This window comes from Rhinoraja longicauda, chromosome 26, assembly GCF_053455715.1.
Source record: "Rhinoraja longicauda isolate Sanriku21f chromosome 26, sRhiLon1.1, whole genome shotgun sequence".
NCBI lineage: Eukaryota > Metazoa > Chordata > Chondrichthyes > Rajiformes > Arhynchobatidae > Rhinoraja > Rhinoraja longicauda.
In genome coordinates, this window is record NC_135978.1 from 10,932,779 (window position 1) to 10,954,977 (window position 22,199).

At 43.3% G+C, this 22,199-nt stretch overlaps 1 protein-coding gene across 3 annotated transcripts in view; it reads right to left on the reverse strand.

Annotated features, from left to right (window-relative positions):
• Positions 1 to 5,144: 5,144 nt before the first annotated feature.
• The window catches only part of LOC144606482 (eosinophil peroxidase-like), a 41,867-nt gene continuing 24,812 nt past the window's right edge, over positions 5,145 to 22,199 (reverse strand). For 2 of the 3 annotated variants that reach the window (XM_078422645.1, XM_078422643.1), the window contains 8 exons: positions 20,922 to 21,264; positions 20,376 to 20,536; positions 19,129 to 19,387; positions 15,534 to 15,704; positions 15,013 to 15,250; positions 8,609 to 8,814; positions 6,525 to 6,686; positions 5,145 to 6,375 (listed from right to left, as the gene is read on the reverse strand). In XM_078422645.1, the coding sequence (XP_078278771.1) occupies positions 6,254 to 6,375; positions 6,525 to 6,686; positions 8,609 to 8,814; positions 15,013 to 15,250; positions 15,534 to 15,704; positions 19,129 to 19,387; positions 20,376 to 20,536; positions 20,922 to 21,264 (1,662 nt within the window). In that variant the 3' untranslated portion in view covers positions 5,145 to 6,253. Of the gene's footprint in view, positions 6,376 to 6,524; positions 6,687 to 8,586; positions 8,815 to 15,012; positions 15,251 to 15,533; positions 15,705 to 19,128; positions 19,388 to 20,375; positions 20,537 to 20,921; positions 21,265 to 22,199 lie in introns of all 3 variants that reach the window. The other variant, XR_013548954.1, reaches the window with a different exon arrangement.

A 22,199-nucleotide genomic window follows, 5' to 3' on the forward strand; every position in this document is an offset into this window, starting at 1 on the left:
TTACTCCAGCATTTTGTGAATAAATACCACTGAATGAGACTGTTGGTGTGGAGAAGGATGAGGGTCAGGGGTTAAGGGTTAGATTAAGGCTAAGGGTGAAGTCAAGGGTTTAATGGTAGAGGTTGCAGGTTTGAGAGGTGCTTTCAGAGTAGCCAGGGCAAATAACTGCATAGCATTTTGTAGATGATGCACCCTGCAGCCCCAACAAGGGGTAAATGAAATATGATACTTTGCGTGGATGTGAAATTAATACATTACTAACTAACAGCAACTTCAGCTCCAGTGTTCATTCCCTATGTCTCTGATCAGATTTGGAGGATAATATCCCACAACCAGCCCAATTACATCCAACCCCACCTGATGATGTTTTTGCTCATTTTAAGGGAAGGAAGGGTTTTGGATAGAGAATGGCATAAACACTTAACTGAGCTGCTTTGTCCCAAACATTGTCGCTGGAGCATGCAGGTAGGGCACTCATCCTGGCAATAGGAGAAGATTCTGGCAATAGACAATAGACAATAGACAATAGGTGCAGGAGTAGGCCATTCAGCCCTTCGAGCCAGCACCGCCATTCAATGCGATCATGGCTGATCACTCTCAATCAGTACCCCGTTCCTGCCTTCTCCCCATACCCCCTCACTCCGCTATCCTTAAGAGCTCTATCCAGCTCTCTCTTGAAAGCATCCAACGAACTGGCCTCCACTGCCTTCTGAGGCAGAGAATTCCACACCTTCACCACTCTCTGACTGAAAAAGTTCTTCCTCATCTCCGTTCTAAATGGCCTACCCCTTATTCTTAAACTGTGGCCCCTTGTTCTGGACTTCCCCAACATTGGGAACATGTTTCCTGCCTCTAATGTGTCCAATCCCCTAATTATCTTATATGTTTCAATAAGATCCCCCCTCATCCTTCTAAATTCCAGTGTATACAAGCCTAATTGCTCCAGCCTTTCAACATACGACAGTCCCGCCATTCCGGGAATTAACCTAGTGACCTATGCTGCATGCATAAGTAGGCCTCAGAGATGATGAAAAGCCTGGTGTATCACCAGCGAAGTGACTGAACATAGGATACATAGCTTCCGACCTGCTCTTGTAGCCAAAGTGTTTGTGAGGCTGGTGCAGTTGAATTTTTGGTTTACAGTGACTCCCAGATATTAATGGAGAAGGGGGGGGGGGGGGGGGAAGATATAGTAGACTTTTAGACCATAAGATGTCGGAACAGAATTATGCCATTCAGCCCATTGAGTCTGCTCTGCGATTCAATCATGGCTGATCTATTTTTCCCTCTCAACCCCATTCTCCTGCCTTCTCCCCATAACTCTTGACGCCTTAATTAATCACAAGCGTATCAATTTCCGCTTTAAAAATACCCAATGACGGCCTTCAAGTCTGTCTGTGCCAATCGATTCCACAGATTCACCACCCTCTGGCTGAAATAATTCCTTCTCATGTCCAATGTAAAGGTACATCATTTTATTCTGGCCTCTGGTCCTTTACTCTCCCACTACTGGAAACATCCTCTCCTCATCCCCTCTATCTTGGCCTTTCCATGGTTAGGTAGTAATGTAATTCAATGCCAAGGATTGGTTTTTGGACGCTCTCTTGTTGGAAATGTTATTGCCTAACTCTTCTGTTACTTTCCACTACCAACCTCTGTCTGAATGTTGTTTTGCTCTTGCTGCATGCAGGCAGAGGGAGCTTCATTTGCCAAGATTTGTAAATGGAATTGAATATTATGCAATCATCAATGAACATCTTCACATCTGTCCTTAAGATGAAGCAGCTGAAGGTAGTTGGGCCTAAATTCACTGCAACGAGGAACTCGTGAGGCTAGGATGACTGCCTTCCTAATGGAGGGAACTCCGTTAGTGTGAGGTTTGACTCCGAACATCGGAGTGTTTTCTCTATGATGCCCATTGACCCCAATTTCATCAGGCCATCTTCACACCAGGCAAGACTGAATGTTACATCGGCGTCAAGTGCAATCACTCTCATCACATCTTAGGAATTCAGCTCTTTGGTCCATGTTTGGACTAAGGCTGTGACAATATCTGGAGCCAAGAGATTTGGGTGAAACCTAAAATGAGCATCGATTAGCAGACATTTTGTGAGGAAGTGCGACCTGACAGCAGCTCTGATAATAGCTTCCATCATTCACTGATGATTGAGATACAATTGATTGGGTGGTATTATTCTGGAATAAAGGATAATTGTTGGTTCTGTTAAGCATGATTCTAGATATTGAATGATTTATTGCTCACGAAACTGACCATTTAACATTAGTAATAAATAAAACTAAAATTCAGAACATTGAAGTGATATACTCAGACAATTTCCAAAAAATTCAAGTAGTTTTTGAATTTCGAATTTTACAATACTTTAGCATCATTAAATCCAAGACAATGAAAGCATTTTTCTTACTAATTGTGCAGTGCTCTTTCTGCTTGGTTGGACTTTCTTGCATCTCTGCCTTTCTCTCCCGCCAAATCTCATCTCCCTGTTCGTTACTCCCACTACATAAACTCATTGACTGCCAGTAAGTTCTCCGAGGCTCTCATAGCTTCCCCCAACATCTGCACTATTGAGGTTTCTCCCCCCCATCTCAGCACTGAGGATCTCATCTCTTTATTTAATACCACTTGCTCTTCCATCCTGGATTCTGTTGCTCCTCTTAAAATGAAAAAGCCTAAACCCAAAGGTCAGCCTTGGCTCAATGACACCACCAAAGCCCTAAGAAGGGAGTGCCGAAAATCAGAACGGAGGTGGAAATCTGATAAGCTTCAAATTTCCTTCGAAATTCTGAGAAACAATCTTCTCAAATACCAGGAAACAGTAAAGTCTGAGAGAGCACAATACTTTTCTGACCTTATCTCCAAAAACTCTCAAAATTCCAAGATCCTATTTAGCACTATTACCTCTGTCATATGTCCCGCCCCCAGTATCAGATTAGTTGGGTCCCCTGCTAAGTGCGAAGAAATCTCTAAATTTTTCACCGGCAAAGTTGAGAACATTAGAATGAATATTTCCCCTCCCACCAGTGACCTAGCTGTCTCACTGGTCTGTTCATCTAAATTGGACTGTTTCCAACCCATCACTTTATCCTCCCTTGCAAAGCTTGTCTCCACCATGAAACCTGCAACCTGCCCCCTTGACGCTGTCCCCACTGCCCTTCTGAAGGATGTCATTGTAATAGCCGGTCCCAGCATCCTCTCTATCATCAACAGTTCTCTGGCCACTGGCACTGTTCCAACCTGTTTCAAGCACGCGGTGGTCCAGCCCCTCCTGAAAAAACCTAACTTAGACCCCACCTTACCTAACAACTACAGGCCCATTTCCAAACTGCCATTCCTGTCAAAAGTCCTTGAAAAGGCAATTCTAAATCAATTACTGCCTTACCTACACCAAAATACAATACTGGAAGGTTTCCAGTCAGGTTTCAGGGCCCACCACAGCACAGAGTCTGCCTTGTTGAAGGTACACAACGACCTGCTTCTCGCCATCGACACCGGCGACTGTGCTATCTTGCTCCTTCTCGACCTCAGCGCAGCGTTTGATACAGTGGATCACACCATCCTTATTGACCGTCTCCGGTACGGGGCTGGCGTTGATGGCACTGCCCTGAGTTGGTTAATTTCCTACCTCAAAAATAGGAGTTTCTCCATAAACATAGGCAATTATTCCTCTTCCCCAGCTAGCCTCTCCTGCGGGGTTCCACAAGGCTCCATCCTAGGCCCCATTCTCTTCTCTCTATACATGCTCCCCCTCGGCCAAATCATTCAAAGGCACAGCATTTCTTTCCACTGCTATGCGGATGACACACAACTTTATCTCCCCCTGAAACCCAACAACCGGTCAAATTTAATCAGCCTCATGCACTGCCTTGAGGACATAAAATGTTGGATGGCACAGAACTTCTTTCAACTAAACGAGAGCAAGTCTGCGGTCATCCTATTCGGCCCTCCCGACTCCATCAAAACGATAACAGGCAGCCTTGGAAGCCTATCCCCCCCTGGTCAAACCGCACGTCAAAAACCTGGGCGTGATATTTGACTCGGCATTAAAATTTGACAGGCAAGTCAACGCTGTGGTAAAGGCCAGCTTCTTCCAGCTTCGTACCATAGCGAAAATCAAACCATTCCTCAAATCTGACGACACTGAAAAAATCATTCATGCATTCATTTCCTCCCGCTTAGACTACTGCAACTCCCTATACACTGGGATCAGTCAATCATCCCTGTCCCGCCTACAATTGGTCCAAAACGCCGCAGCGAGACTCCTGACGCGTACCCGTAAAAGGGACCACATCACCCTGATTCTGGCCTCTCTCCACTGGCTCCCAGTAAGGTACAGAATCAATTTCAAGCTCCTCCTAATCACATATAAAGCCCTAAATGGGCTTGCCCCCCATATCAAAAATCTTCTATCCCACCTCTCTATCTCCAGGTCCCTCAGGTCGGCCGATATGGGGCTACTCACTATCCCGCGGTCTAGGCTTAAGCTCAGGGGTGACCGCGCTTTTGCGGTTGCAGCTCCGAGACTGTGGAACAGCATCCCTCTCCCCATCAGAACTGCCCCCTCCATCGACTCCTTTAAGTCCAGGCTCAAAACCTATTTCTACTCCCTAGCGTTTGAGGCCCTCTGAGGGGGCGCTGTGAACTGTTTATGTATGTGCTGTTATGTTTGTGTGCCATTGTATGTTCGTTTATTAGTACCTGAACTGATGTACAGCACTTTGGTCAACGTGGGTTGTGTTTAAATGTGCTATACAAATAAAATTGACTTGACTTGACTTCTTAAAAAAACAAAAACAATAGCTTTAACTTCCATTAAACAAGCTTCTCATTAAACACTGCATCAAGTCAGCATGTGAAGCAATCCAGAATCATTGCAACTAATGTTCATTTAATTGAATGCTTTACATGGTGCCAAAACCCTTTTGGGAAATTGTAAGGTGTGGCACCTTACAATTTGTGAAATGAAGAAAGGACTGAAAGGGAGTATGCTACCTTTGCTATCAGAATGAGGGCAAGTCGTCACTGCCAGGAACAGCACTCCCACTCCATCGTTCAATATTGTTTAATGCTGCTTCAATTTTTAGCGTTGACAAGCAGAGATAATCACATTAGAATTTTATTGGGATAGTTAAAAAGGCAGAGCATTAGCTTGGAACAACTTTAATGCAGAGTAACAGTAGATTAATTAATCAAATTACAAATACGATTACATGCATTAGACAACAGCAGACTGCATGTCATTGAACTGGTGTCATTACTATGAGGGCAAATGAGGCAGGCAAGTCTCGTTGAGCCAGTTCTCACAAACAGCAGGTGTTTCATTGATGGAGGAGGGAACACGGGATAGGAGACACGAGAACAGAGCTCAGTTTTAATTAGAATGATGTCGCTTCAGTTTGATGTATCATCAACATAGAAACAACTGAAAATGCTGCATTTATGGTTATTCCGTGACGTGCTTAGCTTCAGATCATCTATCCTGCTCTAACTGAGTTTGATGCCTCATGAGTCGCATCATCTTGTTTAAAGTGTTCTTGTTGAGTTCAGGGGTTAATTTCATAGAGGAGGTAACCACCTTCAGAGAAGATATTTTATACAGCACTCTGTACTGGGCACTCTAAATGTTTGGAATCAACTCTCTGCAAGTGTTGGAGTATTAGGATGGGAAGAACAGTCTTTGTAGTGAAATTCCTGGGAACAGGCAACCAACATGTCCCGGAAAGCTATCAGCAGCATTACCTTGAGATCACCACAACTCCAATCTCCCATTTAATCATACAGCACGCTGGCGTGAACAATCTCTTCAATAACCCTGGTTGAAAATCATGAGAGTAACCAAACTTATGATTGGGTGATTGGTAGCGCACCGTAGTTGGCAGAGGTTCCAGAAAGCCCAACTATCTTCTCCCAGCAACTACCATGCACAATATTTGCTGCCTTGTCAGTGTTACTCATATCACTGGATCAAATGAACATAAAATACCAGGTCTGGAATCAAAAGATCTTGAACTGGTGACTGAGTGCACTGCTAATGATCAACCTACTACAGGTAGAGTGTGGGAAGTTCCTGTCTTTCTAGCCACGTACTTTTCCCGCATCTCAGCAGAATGCACAAAGTGGCTGTGCTCTTATTTGCAATCACGAGTGATAAATTTCATCTTCATCCAAGAAACCCTGAGCCTTAATCCAGTTTCCACCTCCTTTATTTCATTTCTGTCAGGTTGAATATATTTGGCGTTAGACTGCAGCCCAATGACGATCTCCTGAACCGTCAACAAAGTCTGTAACCGTGTCCAATTCTGCTGAGCCAAGTTCATTTCCATCTTCTTTTTGTATTTTGTCCAAGTTTCCAGGAAGTTCTGAAAATGTTTTTTAAAATTTGACAGTGGTTACGCCCATCAGATTTGGTGCGTGCTAAAGAAACAACTTTTATCGTGATGTAACAGAGACTTTATTGCACAATGCAAGATTAAATATATTTTATTCCCCAATGGGTTTTTGTTCTTACCAGCACAAGTAGGTGGTGCAGAATTCCACAGGCCATTTCTCAGGCATTTTATTGTGACTCTTCCCACCAGTTTGAATCCAGATCGGCAGGTGTATGTGACAAAGGATTCACAGACTGAAAAATGGGCATGAGAGACCATAGGGATGTCCCCACAAGAGGTCCCTGTAAAGAAAAGAAACAGAAGCTGTTATTAAAGACAGGTTTAGAGTTACAAGGAATAGCTGAACAAGCATTTGTCAAATTATAAGCACTGACCTCATCAATATAATCTGAACTGCTGTTGAATATTTAAGAGGAACTCTTTCCTTTGGCTATTAATAGGACTGACTGAAATGAAATAGTTGGTTTTTTCCAGTTTAGATGTAGGTGATTTTGGAACATAAGTGTAGGTGGCTGTCAGTGCAAAGGCAGCCACTGATGATGAATTCCACAATTGCCTCACAGTGCCTTAATACAACCATGAGCTACTTGAGAAGACCCAACAGAACTGTCTCAAACCCAGTCTCAAACCAAACAGAAGTCTCCCGAGCTGCAGGGCAGCTGTGCCTTCCTCTATGTTTCTGAGACATAAAACACACCAGATACTTCAAAGCACTGGAAGAATCACTGAGTATAAGAAAATAACTGCAGATGCTGGTACAGATCGATTTATTCACAAAATGCTGGAGTAACTCAGCAGGTCAGGCAGCATCTCGGGAGAGAAGGAATGGGTGACGTTTCGGGTCGAGACCCTTCTTCACTGCCTCAGCAAAATCTTACAAATCTACTGGCAAGCCATGTGAGCAAAGGGTTGTGTCCCTGAGGCTTAATTACACTCGGCTGGGTCTCTTGGACAGGCCATCTTATTTGTATGACTGACGCCAGACTCCCAAAACAGACATCTGCGAGATTATGAAGTGGATCGAAGAAATTACTGAAGTATAATCCCATAACTTCCTTGGAAAAACTGTGATATTATCACTGACTGTGATATTGACCCGTGGCTATTTAAAGTGGAGAAGAGTCTATCTTGGTGGCTCTGAGAACTTCAACCTTTCACCCTGAGCACATAGGCACCCGACATAGATGGTTGAACATTACGCCATCTCCAAAATTATCTCCAACTCACTCTGTTACACATTTGCTGCACCACAGACTGCAGGTCACAAAATGTATTCATTGGGCACTGAGAAATACAGAGAATAAAGTGGAAGTAATATATCCTTAATCCCATGGAGCTGCCTAAGAAGGCAGAGATATAAAGAAGACAAGTAAAGACAGATTACCTCATACTTGAGAAGATGTTTACATACAGAGTGAAAAGGAACAGGAATAAAGTTAAATACTACTGATAATTTATAAAGTAGATTAAAATGCGGATCCTGTTTTTTTTCACAGTACTTAGCTAGATCATATCTGAGAACCTAATCCATTTAACTGATTTTGTCAGCATTGTTGTTCGAATCATCTGAAGTATAAAATTGAACAGTAGTTTAAAGTATTTCAGTTACATATCAATCACTTAAATTAAAGTTTTGAAAAGTAATCTGGAAAGGACTGAATGTTCTAAATGTAAGAAAGAACACTTCAGAAAAGTTAAGTGTAAATATTGACGTTGAACAAGTGAGTTTAACAAAGTGAAAGACAGAAGATTAGCAAAGGAAATAATTGGACGGCTAGGCAAATGGTTGGTCAAAGAAGTTGATTTAAAGGAGTGTTTATAGGAGGAAAGAGAGATAAAACCGAAAGCCTCATCAGATTTCAACGCTGAGTCTGAACTGGCGAGGAACAATTTTGCAGTGAAACACCGCAAATGAACACAACATAGAGCCCTGCCATAGGTCTCCACATAGAGTCCAGTGGCATTGTAAACTTGACAGAATAAACTCTGCCAAATCTATCAATGAGCGCCAGACACAATGCATGCGCACTGTCTAATGTCTGGGGGCATAAAGAGGGTTTATTTCTACCTTTATATTTACTTATTTATTTTTTAATATGTTTTTTTAAATTTATGTGTCGGGCGTAAATAGGGTGAACACGAGGTTCCACTACCAGATTCAAACCAAACATCTGAACTTACTGAAGGTTTACTAGCGACATACCGTTAACCATTTCTCTCCAGGCACTCAAGTCTACCCGTGGTATGTGATCACACCTGACAAAAGCTTCCGGGTATAGTCTGAATGTAAGCACGTCCCTAGGAAGATTTTCAATCCTGGTATTATCACAGATGAAGGCAGAGAACGAGACCTGTTGAAGAGCCTGCTGTTGCTTAGCTGTAAAAACCCCTTTGTTTTGCCACCAGAACCTAGAAAACAAAAGAAATACCGAGACCGATATTAGGAAGAGTGAGAATATTTGGGCCAACATTCATCCCTTATGGATCCCAATGCAGCTGATATTTGGCTTAGTGGAGCTCTGTCTACTGTGCCTCCCTAAATAATGAACCAACCTATGTAATTCACACGTGCAAGACTTCTGAGACATTACTGTTTGTCTTTCTTAAGTTAAGGATAATATTGAGAACTGGTCTTCTCCATTCTGGTGCATGGACACAAAATGGCATTTATGTGGACTAAAAATAAATATATTGTGTTATATGTACTTAAAAGAAATTTCTACGGTTAAAATATTCCAAATGTCCACACATACGTCGGACCTTGAAATAGCTGAGCCATTGTGCGACAGGTTTTCTGGAATGTGCCGGGATAACAAGTAACTGATACCTGGCTTTGCTGGGGCTTGGCTTCATCAGGGTTGGCCTTTCAACTACATGTGACATAAGGGACGGGACGAAGGAATCTCCGAATCATTTCACATTCTCCACTTCTCAGGCTGATCTAAATTAGGATCAGTGCACATGTGGAAAAACAAAACAAAGCTGCAAATGCTGGGGTTTGAAATAAAAATAGAGAATGCTTGAAATGCCCAACAGGTCAGGCAGCATCTGTGGGGAGAGGTACAGAGTTAGCATTTCGGGTCAAAGACAATTCATAAAAATCAATGTCATTATTTAATCTATCAATGGTGAAGGATTATCGATCTGAAATGTTAACTCCATAAACGCTGCTTGACATGTTGACTATTTCCAGCACATTGAGTTTTTAATATTGGTTCCCATGCATTTGTTAATACTTTTCAAAAAGGTGAAATTATGCCAATTACTGGGGTTATGGTTTACTGGGGTTATGGTCCTGAACCTATCCTGATGCTTGGGACTGATTTTTTTTGGTGAAATTGTTTAAAGCAGCTCCTCAATACTGACACATGGCCCACAACTTTCAGACTTAAAAGGGCCAGGAATGGGACCACAGTTGAAGTTTTCCTCAGGTCAACAAATTTCTGGATGCATTACTGACATCTTCTGCAGGGGCTGGAGCAATATTGACCTGTGGCGCAAATATCATATGATAAACATGGTGGGGACAACTTCCAGAGGTGGAATTAGATATTAATTCTGGTGATGTTAATAATGGGTAATTGGTAGTGGTGTACAATGTGATGTTCAACAATGGAGGGGATGTTGCTCGCCTCACCAATGTTCTTCCGAGTTTACTCATAAATAATCGAGATGCAGAGTTTATAGTCTTGGAAGGTTTTAATAATTTAGAAGGGAACAGGAGGAGGTATTTTGATCTTTCTGAGCCTGCACTATCATTCAGTAATAACATGGCTGACTTTCTAGTTCAATTCTTTCCCATCCTCTCCCCATATTCTTGAGTTGTCTTAAATTCAGAAATCAATTGATTCGAGCTTTTGAGTGCAATTGATGATTGATACTCGCCCAAAGTAGAGAATACCAATGATTCATGGCCCTTTGAGTGAAGACATTTCTCTTCATCTGGCCCATTCTTGCTTTGTAAGTGTGACCCATAATTCTAGATGGTGCGGTCACAGTAAACATCTTCTCTGTTCCCACACAGTCTCTGTGAAAATTGTGTATGCTTCAATGAGGCCACATCACATTCTTCTCAACTCTAAAGCTTACATAAGTCAACTCAGATTATTGGATCATGTTTTAGTGGATCAGCTTCCAGAAAAATGGTGAGGGAGCAGCCAAGAGTTGATAGTTAGTGACATGCTGTTGGCAAGACAGCCCTAGAACCTGCCTCATTGATTGAGGCAGGAAACCGAAAAGGAGTGCAGTTGGCAGAGATCCACCTTGATCTTTGAAAAAGGTGCACACAAATGGTGGAGGTGGTCAAAGGTTAGGGAGGAAAGTAGTTCTAGAAACTAGCCGCAAAAGATTTACTGGATTGGTGGTGATCCATTAGCACGAAAGAGAGCCAAGCGACACATAACAAATCAAGTAGTTCATTGGAATAAAATAGAGGGCTGTTGATTTGAATCCACCACACCAAGATAAAAAGATTAGAACAGAGCTGTAAGAAAACCTATATGAAACAGAGCAAATGATTCACAACGCTAGACCAAGATGAGAGGAGACCTTATCGAAACGTATAAGATTATTAAGGGGTTGGACATGTTAGAGGCAGGAAACATGTTCCCAATGTTGGGGGAGTCCAGAACAAGGGGCCACAGTTTAAGAATAAGGGGTAGGCCATTTAGAACTGAGATGAGGAAAAACTTTTTCAGTCAGAGAGTTGTGAATCTGTGGAATTCTCTGCCTCAGAAGGCAGTGGAGGCCAATTCTCTGAATGCATTCAAGAGAGAGCTAGATAGAGCTCTTAAGGATAGGGGGTATGGGGAGAAGGCAGGGGGTATGGGGAGATTGATCAGCCTTGATCACATTGAATGGCGGTGCTCGCTCGAAGGGCCGAATGGCCTCCTCCTGCACCTATTGTCTATTGTCTATTGTCTAAGATCTAGGAGTCCTCCTCCTGTGGTTGCATGTCTACAGCTGTCCTTTCATAGCCCTAGAGGTTGGTTCAGTGGAGTCAACAAGTCAAAATCTAGCTGATGAAAGATGTTTTCAGTGGAAAACATTACAGAATGCCATAGGAGCACTGCACTGTATAGATATGGGCAACAAATGTAAATTAGAAAGCCTAGAATCATCAGGATTATATGGGGAAGACAAGTGGCTCCTGTTTCTATTATCATTACAGACTGCAAGCTGCTACAAATAAACAATGATGATACTTAACCAAATAAACAATGATGATCTCCCGGTGGCACAGCACTTCAACTTCCCCTCCCACTCCCAGTCTGACCTTTCTGTCATGGGTCTCCTCCATTGTCATAGTGAGGACCACTGCAAATTGGAGGAACAGCATCTCATATTTCGCTTGGGCAGCTTACACCCCAGCGGTATGAACATTGATTTCTCTAACTTCATATAGCTCCTCTGTCCCTCTCTTTCCCCTCCCCCTCCCCAGTTCTCCCACTGTCTTCCTGTCTCCAACTACACCCTGTCTTTGCCCCGCCCCCTCCCCTGACATCAGACTGAAGAAGGGTCTCGACCCGAAACGCCACCCATTCCTTCTCTCCTGAGATACTGCCTGACCCACTGAGTTACTCCAGCATTTTGTGATACCTTCGATTTGTACCAGCATCTGCAGTTATTTTCCTATACTATAAATTGAGATGACATGGGCAGGGAGCTGGCTTGTTGCAATTATCCAGGTTGCGTCAATAACGAGCTTTCGCAAATCAGGAAAGGAAATGCTGACCAAACTTACTCATGCAACCCAGAGATAAAGTCACATGTTGAAAATACAGACTTGTTTAATGCTTGAAGCAAAAAGGGGAGAAGAGTTGTTTTTGTAAAGTGTATCCAATTACAAGGAAGAGCCAGTATTCTCGCAGGACTAAGATGGATCGTTTCCTCCCACACTCCAAAGACGTACAGGTATGTAGGTTAATTGGCTGGGTAAAAATGTTTTTTTTTAAATTGTCCCTAGTGGGTGTAGGATAGTGTTAATGTACGGGGATCGCTGGGCGGCACGGACTTGGTGGGCCGAAAAGGCCTGTTTCCGGCTGTATATATATGATATGATATGATATGATATGATCCAACACATTCACATGCCAATTTCCCTAGTTGATCTGTAAAGAAACCAAATTAAACTTGGTGGTCTTCCATTGATTGCTGTAAGCCAAACTCCCCCATGTATCCACCTATTGCACAAGGAATTGGAGCATTGTATCCCAGATGTTGACGGGCACCCAATGCTTCAACACCCTTGGAACTTGCAGTGGGTTTTGAGGTAAAATGTTCCCAATGTTGGGCGAGTTCAGAACCAGGGGCCACTGTCTTAGAATAAAGGGGAAGCCATTTAAAACTGAGGTGAGAAGAAACTTTTTCACCCAGAGTTGTGAATTTGAGGAATTCTCTGCCACAGAGGGCAGTGGAAGCCAAATCACTGGATGGTTTTAAGAGAGAGTTAGATGGAGCTCCAGGGGCTAGTGGAATCAAAGGATATGGGGAGAAGGCAGGCACATGTTATTAATTGTGGACGATCAGCCATGATCACAATGAATGGCAGTGCTGGCTCGAAGGGCCAAATGGCCTCCTCCTGCACCTATTTTCTATGTTTCTATGTTTCTCTATTTGGAAAGAAGTACCAATTTGCCTCTACACAAGATCTATGTTAGGAATTCCAACATGCCTTTTTTACAAACAAATGGCAAAGGTATTAAAGATTTTCAAATCAGGGTTTGTTTCAATATGTGGACAATCTTTCCCCAATGTGGACAATCTTTCCCCGACTATGAATCTTAGGACGGCATATCTTTAGGTAATTAATGAGTTGCCTGAGTTCTTAACTGAATCATTCTGAAGGCCAGCTAGTCGGCAGAAATGCCACATTCAGACCACAAACACCTGGTTAAGTGGAGCCGCTTAACAACCAAGTGCCTTGGTTGGCTTCAACTAAACCAAGGCACTAATTGTTGCCTTCAGGGGAAAGTCAGGAGACCTCATTCCAGTTTTCGTTGGTGGTGAAGAGATTTGTCACCTTCAAACTGCTGGGCGTTAACATCTCGGGTGACCTGCCCTGGGCCCAGCACATTAATGTAATCATGAAGAAGGTGTGGCAGCATCTCCATTTTCTTGGAAGTTTAAAGAAATTTGGCACTGTGGAGAATATATCCTGACTGGATGTACAATGGCCTGCTACACCATTTCCAATGCACTGGAATGCAAGAAGCTGCAGAGAGGGTTGCGTTCAACCTGGTCCATCATGGGTACATCTCACCCAACCATCAAAAGCATCCAGAGGCACTGCCTCGAAAAGGCGGCATCGATCATCAATGATTCCCACCATCTGGGTCACACCTTTCCTTGCTGCCACTCTTGGGCAGGAGATAGAGAGTTCTGAAGTTTAATACCATCAGGTTCAGAAACAGCTCCTTTCCTACAAACATCAGGTTTTGAAAACTGACCTGCACAACCCCATTGCTAACTCAGGAGCCCTGAAGCAGAACCCTATGCATCAATACAATACAATTCAATACAATATCTCTTATTGTCATTGTACAAGTTAAACGAGATTGAGAATGTCACTTCCATATCGATGCTATCAAATATATAAATAAAATGGCGAAAATGAAAGCACCAAAAAAGGGGGGGGGAAAGAAAAAAAAGGGGGAACAAGGTAAAGTGCAAAAAAAAAGAAAGGTTCATGCAGGGGTCAGTTGTGCCAGATGACCCTGGGGGCAGAGACAGATCATGGCTGGCTCACATCTTGCTTTGCTATGTACTTGTTTTCTACAGATTAGAACATGGAACCTCTTTCTCCTAGAAAAAGGGTATGGGGAAAGCCTTGCGAGCAAGGACTTATGTCGCCGAAGAACAGTGAAGAAAGAGGAAGAGATATCCCCATAATGACCTTTCAGCCTTGGGCCTCCTCCATTGCCAGGGTGAGGCCACACGCAAACGGGGGGAACGAGACCATTCATGACCCAAAACGTCACCCATTCCTTCTCTCCAGAGATGCTGCCAGTCCTGCTGAGTTACTCCAGCTTTTTGTGTCTATCTTCGGTTTAAACTAGCATCTGCAGCTCCTTCTTCCAAACCAATGGTGAGAACATTAAATTCTCCAATTTTAAGTAACACCCTCCCTACTCCCTCTTAATGTTCTGTAGTGTCTTCTATCATGCAGACTTTCTTTGCCTACTGCAAAGAGTGACCTGTATGGTGTAAAACACTGTATTGTGATCATCTTTATTGTGAATAAGATAAGTGAAATAAAATTGCCACCGATTTTCCAGCAATGTGGCAATTTTCCAGCAATTTTCCAGCACCTCCTTTAATCCGGATAAAAGGATAAAAGAGTGCACGTTAAAACGCCCTCCCTCGAAGTCACCCTGATTATGTGGCACCTAGGCTGGGTGAGGTAACTGATCTCAACCTCATCGGGACTTCCACGGGCAATCGGTGGGTCGGATTTCCCCACCCCCCTGCTGCTGGGGCTCTGGAACCAAGGGAGCCGGAAAATCAGTGGTGGACCTGCATAACCGATCGAGTCATTGGGATGGGATATATTCAGGTGAGCCAGTTTCCACAACAGGTTTGCAAAGAGAGTCTCAATGCATCTGTTACCTGTCTCCATCGCGGAGGTTCTTGAACTGTCGTCCTATCAAGCAGCCAAACAATGGGCCCACCCTGCCACCTTCCACAAAGGGTTCAGAGATTCCCCCGACCCACACGTCAATGTTCTCTGGCGTTCCATATAGTTCGAGGAGATTCGACGCAAGTTCCATATTCTTGAGGATGAATGAGAGATCAAAGAGACCATGGGGTTCAGATAGTCCACAGAACTTTCGCCAAGCATTGTAACCTGGATTTGGGGTTGGGAGATGGTGGTTAATTTTTTCCTCATAAAAAAGATAATAAATGCAAGAAAATAAAAAGCATCAACAAATATGCAATCTAAGGATTTCAGAATTTGCAAATCGAGTCTGTGTAATAGAGCATCCTGTGCCATACATCATCTATTTTTTTAAACAAATGGATTGCATAAGTCACAGAGTGGCAAAATAATCATAGACACCTCATGACCGATTGGGCTGAGAGAGCTGAATCAGTAAGTCAGCACCTTCACAGAAATCATCTTCTATTACCTTGGAGCCCATGGTCCCTGGAACGCTGTATGTTAATGGCAGATAGGTCCAGATTCATCTGATGCTCTGATAAAACCAGCTTCTCCCTCAGCTCATCTGTCATCATTGCGTCTTGGGTCTGCAATTTGGCCGGGGAACCAAATAAGCCGCGGATGATTGGATCAATTCCTCCTAAACAATAACGCACAGTTATTTTTGTTTACATTTAATGCCCGATTAAATTTAAATGGAAATGGGATTGTAAACCAGATTCATAAAAAAAAATGGCACAGAGTTATTAGAAAAATGGAAATAACTCATTGTATGTAAGTGTCCAAGAGAGTATGGGAGGCTTCCTAGGATATTGAGTTGAAGTGCAGAAGGAAATCAAGTGGGTACTAATTAAACCTTTGTGTGATTTTTGGATAGTTTGTGGTGCCAGGGAATAGCAAATGTTACCCCCTTGTTCAAAATAGGAATAAGGATATATTTAAGTTTATAGACCAATCATTTAAATTCAGTGGGAGAAATGCTTTAAGAACTATTGATCTAGGACAGGATTAATAGTCCCCCAGGGATATTTGAAGGGACTTTGATAGACATGGTAGATGTGGTGACCCCAAGGCTGTGGAGGTCGAGTCAATGGGATAATTTTAAGGCAGATATAGGTAGATTTTTGATTAGTATGGGTGTCAGGTGTTATGGGGAGAAGGCAGGAGCATGGAGTTAGGAGGGAGAGACAGATCAGCCACGATTGAATGGTGGAGTAGACTTTTATGGGCTAAATGGCCTAATTCTGATCCTATCACTTATAAACCTTTGAGATAGCACCAACGAGAATGATAAAGTCGAGGTGATATGCGTTGGCTTTCAGAAGCTGTTGATAAGGTGGCACATAATAGGTGGAGCAACAAAATTCAGAACTCGTCATCCGGTCGGATTAAATAGTAGGATAATGGATAGGTGGAGCAATTGTGGATTTGGAGTTACATGAATAAATTAAAGGGGAAAAAATAATGAATACCATTTTAATGCAGTGCATGGTTGAAATCTGGAATGCACTGCCAGTGGATGTGATGGAGACAGATTTATTGTGCTTTTTAAGAAAAAAATAGATAAAGGTATGATGGAGAAAAATGTATAAAGCTGTGGAGAAAGTACTGGATGGAACAGGGTACATGTTCCGTTGAAGACGAGTGTGTACCATGATGGGCCAAATTGCCTTTCCTAAGCTGTAACTTTCCTATGATTCTATGAGATGGGTGTACACTCAACATTTCCTTAACTTCCCATTGCAGCCTAGAGCTCAAGGGACTTCCTGCAATAACGTCATCATTAGGCTGTGTTAAAAATCAAATATTCTCCATCTGATTTCAAGGGTATTAGATATCAAATATGAAAATACGTTCAAAATATCCACTTACGTTAAATTTAGGGGATTGTTCTTAAGCTTACAGGACAAACAATAAAGAAATGTAATTACTTGCTACAGAAGTTGTGTGTGTAAAGTACATTTAGATATTAAGCCAAAAATAGTCGTTTGATGTAGTTCGTAAGAGAATGCCACTAAGTCAGTGCATGTGAAGGAAATGTACATTTGAATGTGTTCCTAACCATGTTGTGCATAGTTATAACTATAACTATACAAGGTGTATTCTACTAAAATTAGAGCAAACATCTATTATGACACAGTATAAGAAAATAACTGCAGATGCTGGTACAAATCGATTTATTCACAAAATGCTGGAGTAACTCAGCAGGTCAGGCAGCATCTCGGGAGAGAAGGAATGGGTGACGTTTCGGGTCGAGACCCTTAAATATACCTGGACTATCTCTGACATCTCCCTCCCGTTTCTGGACCTCACCATCTCCATCACAGGAGAAAAACTAGTGACGGACATTTATTACAAGCCCACCGACTCGCACAGCTATCTGGACTACACTTCTTCCCACCCGGTCCCCTGCAAAAAGTCTATCCCCTACTCCCAATTCCTCCGTCTACGCCGCATCTGCGCCCGGGATGAGGTGTTTCACACTAGGGCTTCCGAGATGTCCTCGTTTTTCAGAAAACGGGGCTTCCCCTCCTCCATTATAGATGAGGCTCTCACTAGGGTCTCTTCTACATCCCGCAGCTCCGCTCTTGCTCCCCATCCCCACACTCGCAACAAGGACAGGATCCCCCTCGTTCTCACCTACCACCCCACCAGCCAGCGGATCCAACATATTATCCACCAACATTTCCGTCACCTACAACAGGACCCCACCACTGGCCATATCTTCCCATCCCCTCCCCTCTCTGCGTTCCGCAGAGACCGTTCCCTCCGCAACTCCCTGGTCCACTCGTCCCTTCCTACCCAAACCACCCTAACCCCGGGCACTTTCCCTTGCAACCGCACGAGATGCAACACCTGTCCCTTTACCTCCCCCCTCAACTCCATCAAAGGACCCAAACATTCTTTCCAGGTGAGACAGAGGTTCACCTGCACCTCCTCCAACCTCATCTATTGCATCCGCTGCTCTAGATGTCAACTTATCTATATCGGCGAAACCAAGCGCAGGCTCGGCGATCGCTTCGCTGAACACCTGCGCTCGGTCCGCATTAACGCAACTGATCTCCCGGTGGCCCAGCACTTTAACTCCCCCTCCCATTCCCAGTCTGACCTCTCTGTCATGGGCCTCCTCCAGTGCCATGGTGAGGCCCGCCGGAAGTTGGAGGAGCAGCACCTCATATTTCGCCTGGGCAGTTTGCGGCCCGGTGGTATGAACGTCGACTTCTCCAACTTCAGATAGCTCCTCTGTCCCTCCCTTCCCCTCCTCCTTCCCAGATCTCCCTCTATCTTCCTGTCTCCACCTATATCCTTCCTTTGTCCCACCCCCGACATCAGTCTGAAGAAGGGTCTCGACCCGAAACGTCACCCATTCCTTCTCTCCCGAGATGCTGCCTGACCTGCTGAGTTACTCCAGCATTTTGTGAATAAATCTATTATGACACAGACTTGTTCTTGATCTTGCACTTTGCTACAGACATTTCAGATTCATTAGTTTAGGGGTTGCAGTGCGAAAACAGGCCCTATGGCCCACCTGTACACTACCACTATCCTACACACGAGGAACAATTTACAATCTTTACCGAAGCCAATTAACCTACAAACCTGAACGCCTTTGGAGTGTGGGAAGAAACCGGAGCGCCCGGGGAAAACCCACTTGGTCACGGGGAGAACATACAAACTCTGTACACACAACACCCATAGTCAGGATCGAACCCGGGTGTCTGGCACTGTGAGGCAGCCACTGTGCCACATGCCAACGTTACGGCCGCCCTTATTCATTCTTTATCTCAATAACGAGTATTTGATGGGACATTGTGGAAACAACCTCTACACATATCCCCTGGTAGACCTAGGCGATTGATGTGAAAGTATAGAAAGTATAGAACTCATTGTTCCTGTAGTTAATCTTATTTATACTTGTTTGGGAATGCTCTAAGTTAATTCTGGAAGCATAACTTAGAAAGCTGTTCTGTGACCCCACTCTGACACAATTACTGAACACAAAAATGCAGCCATATTTTAACTTGGCTGCTGTTATTTGCAAGTGGAATAATAATATTAAAGACCTTCCTCGATTAGATTCCTCGGAGTAAATAAAGTATTGTGCAGGAATTTGCTGGGATATTTTGGGTCCTCCTGGTACATTTCATTGAAACGTTTCACCACTGGTTGCACAGTAACATGTCCAAAGCGCATGGCAGCTGTAGCAAAAACATTAGCAAGCCTGGGATCGGCAGACTCATTGTAGCCACGATATTCGGATAGGTACTTCTTTGTTGCATGCTTTCCAATTACTCGTGGAATATAATCCCTGTAGGTTATAATCTGTTGGAGGGAAAGCAGAAAGTGATTCTTAAACATTTGTAATATATTGTTTTAATCGTTGATTCACACTCCTTAATTCTCCTCCACTATTTAGTCATGGAGTCAGACAGCATAGAAACAGGCCTTTGGCCCAACTTGCCCACACCAACCAAGATGCCCCATCTACGCTACTCCTACCCTCCATATCTCTCAAAACATTTCCTATACATGTATCTGCCCAAATGGCTTTTAAAATATTTCTCTCACTTTCTTTTCCGATTGTCATTCCATTATTCTACTTTCTGAGTTCGACTTCCACTGCTGGAGCATGGACTGGCTACAGGGATGTAACAGGCTGTCTCCTGCTTTTCTTTCAGCTAATCCAAACAATCTTCTTTGAACCCATCACAAACCTGCCACAGGTTCCATTCTCCGTCACAGTTACTGGCTCAGATGAAAGAAAATCAGTAATATGTATATCTTAACCAGGACTTGATTTTGGATTCCACATTCTGCCATTTATAAGGAGAGGTTATATTTCACAGTCTGCCTCTGCCCTTGCCTCATCCACCCAATCATGGAATCTTCATTCATGCTTTTGTTGTCACCTCCAGCCAGAGTTAGTTCAATGCCCCCCAAGCCAATCTCCCAGCCTCCATAAAGCTACTTCATTCTATCATTTGGATGCAGTCACTATTGAAAGGTGTGATAAGGAACTGCTGAGACACGTGCAAAGAGGTGCAGATGGACACACGTGTACAGTCCCACATTTACAATCACGCAGGAAATACAGGAATACAGAAACTGTTGGATGGATAAAGGTTTGCTTTTTCTCTTTCTCCATCCTGGTGGTTACATGATACAACAGGAATGATCCTGGAAGTCAATCTTTATCAAGTAATCTACGGTAGCTCCAGACAGGATAGAAAGGTCCAGAACTGAATGAACTTTGGAAACGTGGTTGACAAAACCTCTTATCATTTCCAGTTATGCTCCAGTTTGCCTTCACCTGATGAAAAGTTCCAATGATTTTCCTCGCCTCCTGATAGATGGTTTCTCCACTCCAGTGTGGATTCAGTCTCTTCAGCTCCCTGGCTAAACGATTATGTTCCCGTAGAAATATCGTATGGAATGCCAACAGTCCCAAATTTTCATTTGCTCGGCCATCGCCTAGGATTGACGAGATCATTGCATTATTTACACAAGGATAAAAACATGAGGATCACCCAAAATGTATGGGTGAGATTGAATTTATGCTATGATTAAAAGTCCGAGGATCTGAAATTACCAAATAAGAGTGAACAAATAAAGCCAAAATGAATGAGCTCCAAATAACTAGTTAGAGCAAAGGTGGTTCGAGGAATGTATACCAGGTAAATGGCCTGATTGATCAGAAAGGCAGAGGTTCTCAGATTTGATCCAGTGGTCTAAATGTGCATTATTCACATTAGCAGGCTTAATGATGGCTCAGGGAACAGTGTGCATGATATTAGATAGCTTGACCTGAACACCGCGCTCTTATATTTATTCTATATCACTATCAACAAATTCTTACCAGCTTGCATACAGGGAATATTAATACTGGGACATAAGGAGTGGTTGTAGGCCATTGGACAAACATTTGTCTGGCCAGCGTTTCTGAAAGGCAAATATTGCAGGTTGCGGTCTGAAAAGGTAGGGTTGACTTTCAACAAGCCTAGATGATTGGTGAGATTTCTGAGTTTCTTTGCCTGGTTTTCTGTGCTGCCGTAAACATTGCCGGCGTCGATGTAGGCTGCCTGTACATTGATCTGCTCACATCCATTCCTGTTCCCATATCCCAAGCTGCATGTGAGAGCCGAGCGGGTGAATGGAAGGCACTGTCGAGTGTTTGTAGCCTGTAGGTCATCACAAGTTACCTGCAGATGAACAACAAGGGAAGTGATGATAGATCGGGATAGAGGGGCAGTTTAATGAATACATGAATACATGGCACTTCAAATACCATTGAAGTGTCTCTGGAATAGTTTTAATGTACAATTTTTATTTTAAACAGAAAATGCTGGAATACTAAGTAGGTCAGGTGCATCTGTGGGAAGAAAATTAGAGTTAATTATAGGACAGAGTTCTAGGCCCGGAAATTATTCACATTTACATTAAATCGGACAACTTTTAAAAACAGCATCTTACCACTGTAACACTGTTTAAGATGGGTGGTTCTCGCATGTGTTGCTAGAATTTGTGCTTGTCATCTGACTCCTATCAGTGTATACCTGCATTAATTTGCAGCCCTTCTGATTATTAGATCTCAAAGTGGCCACAGTGCAAATTGAATTACCGTCTGTGGATGGTGGTGAATATGTGGAGGGGTCTTGCCCTGGGACAGAGAGTATATTAACGTTTAAGAAATTTCACAATGTTTGAGGGAGCAGTAAAAGAGGGGAATGGATGCGAGAAGGAGGAAATTAACTGCATAATCTTGCCAGGCACTGTTCACTCAAGGTCCAAGGCAGCAGGTGCAAGATGAGACAGCATTAAATACACAATAGACAATAGACAATAGGTGCAGGAGGAGACCATTCGGCCCTTCGAGCCAGCACCGCCATTCAATGTGATCATGGCTGATCATTCTCAATCAGTACCCCGTTCCTGCCTTCTCCCCATACGCCCTGACTCCGCTATCCTTAAGAGCTCTATCAAGTTCTCTCTTGAATGCATTCAGAGAATTGGCCTCCACCGCCTTCTGAGGCAGAGAATTCCACAGATTTACAACTCTCTGACTGAAAAAGTTTTTCCTCATCTCAGTTCTAAATGGCCTACCCCTTATTCTTAAACTGTGGCCCCTTGTTCTGGA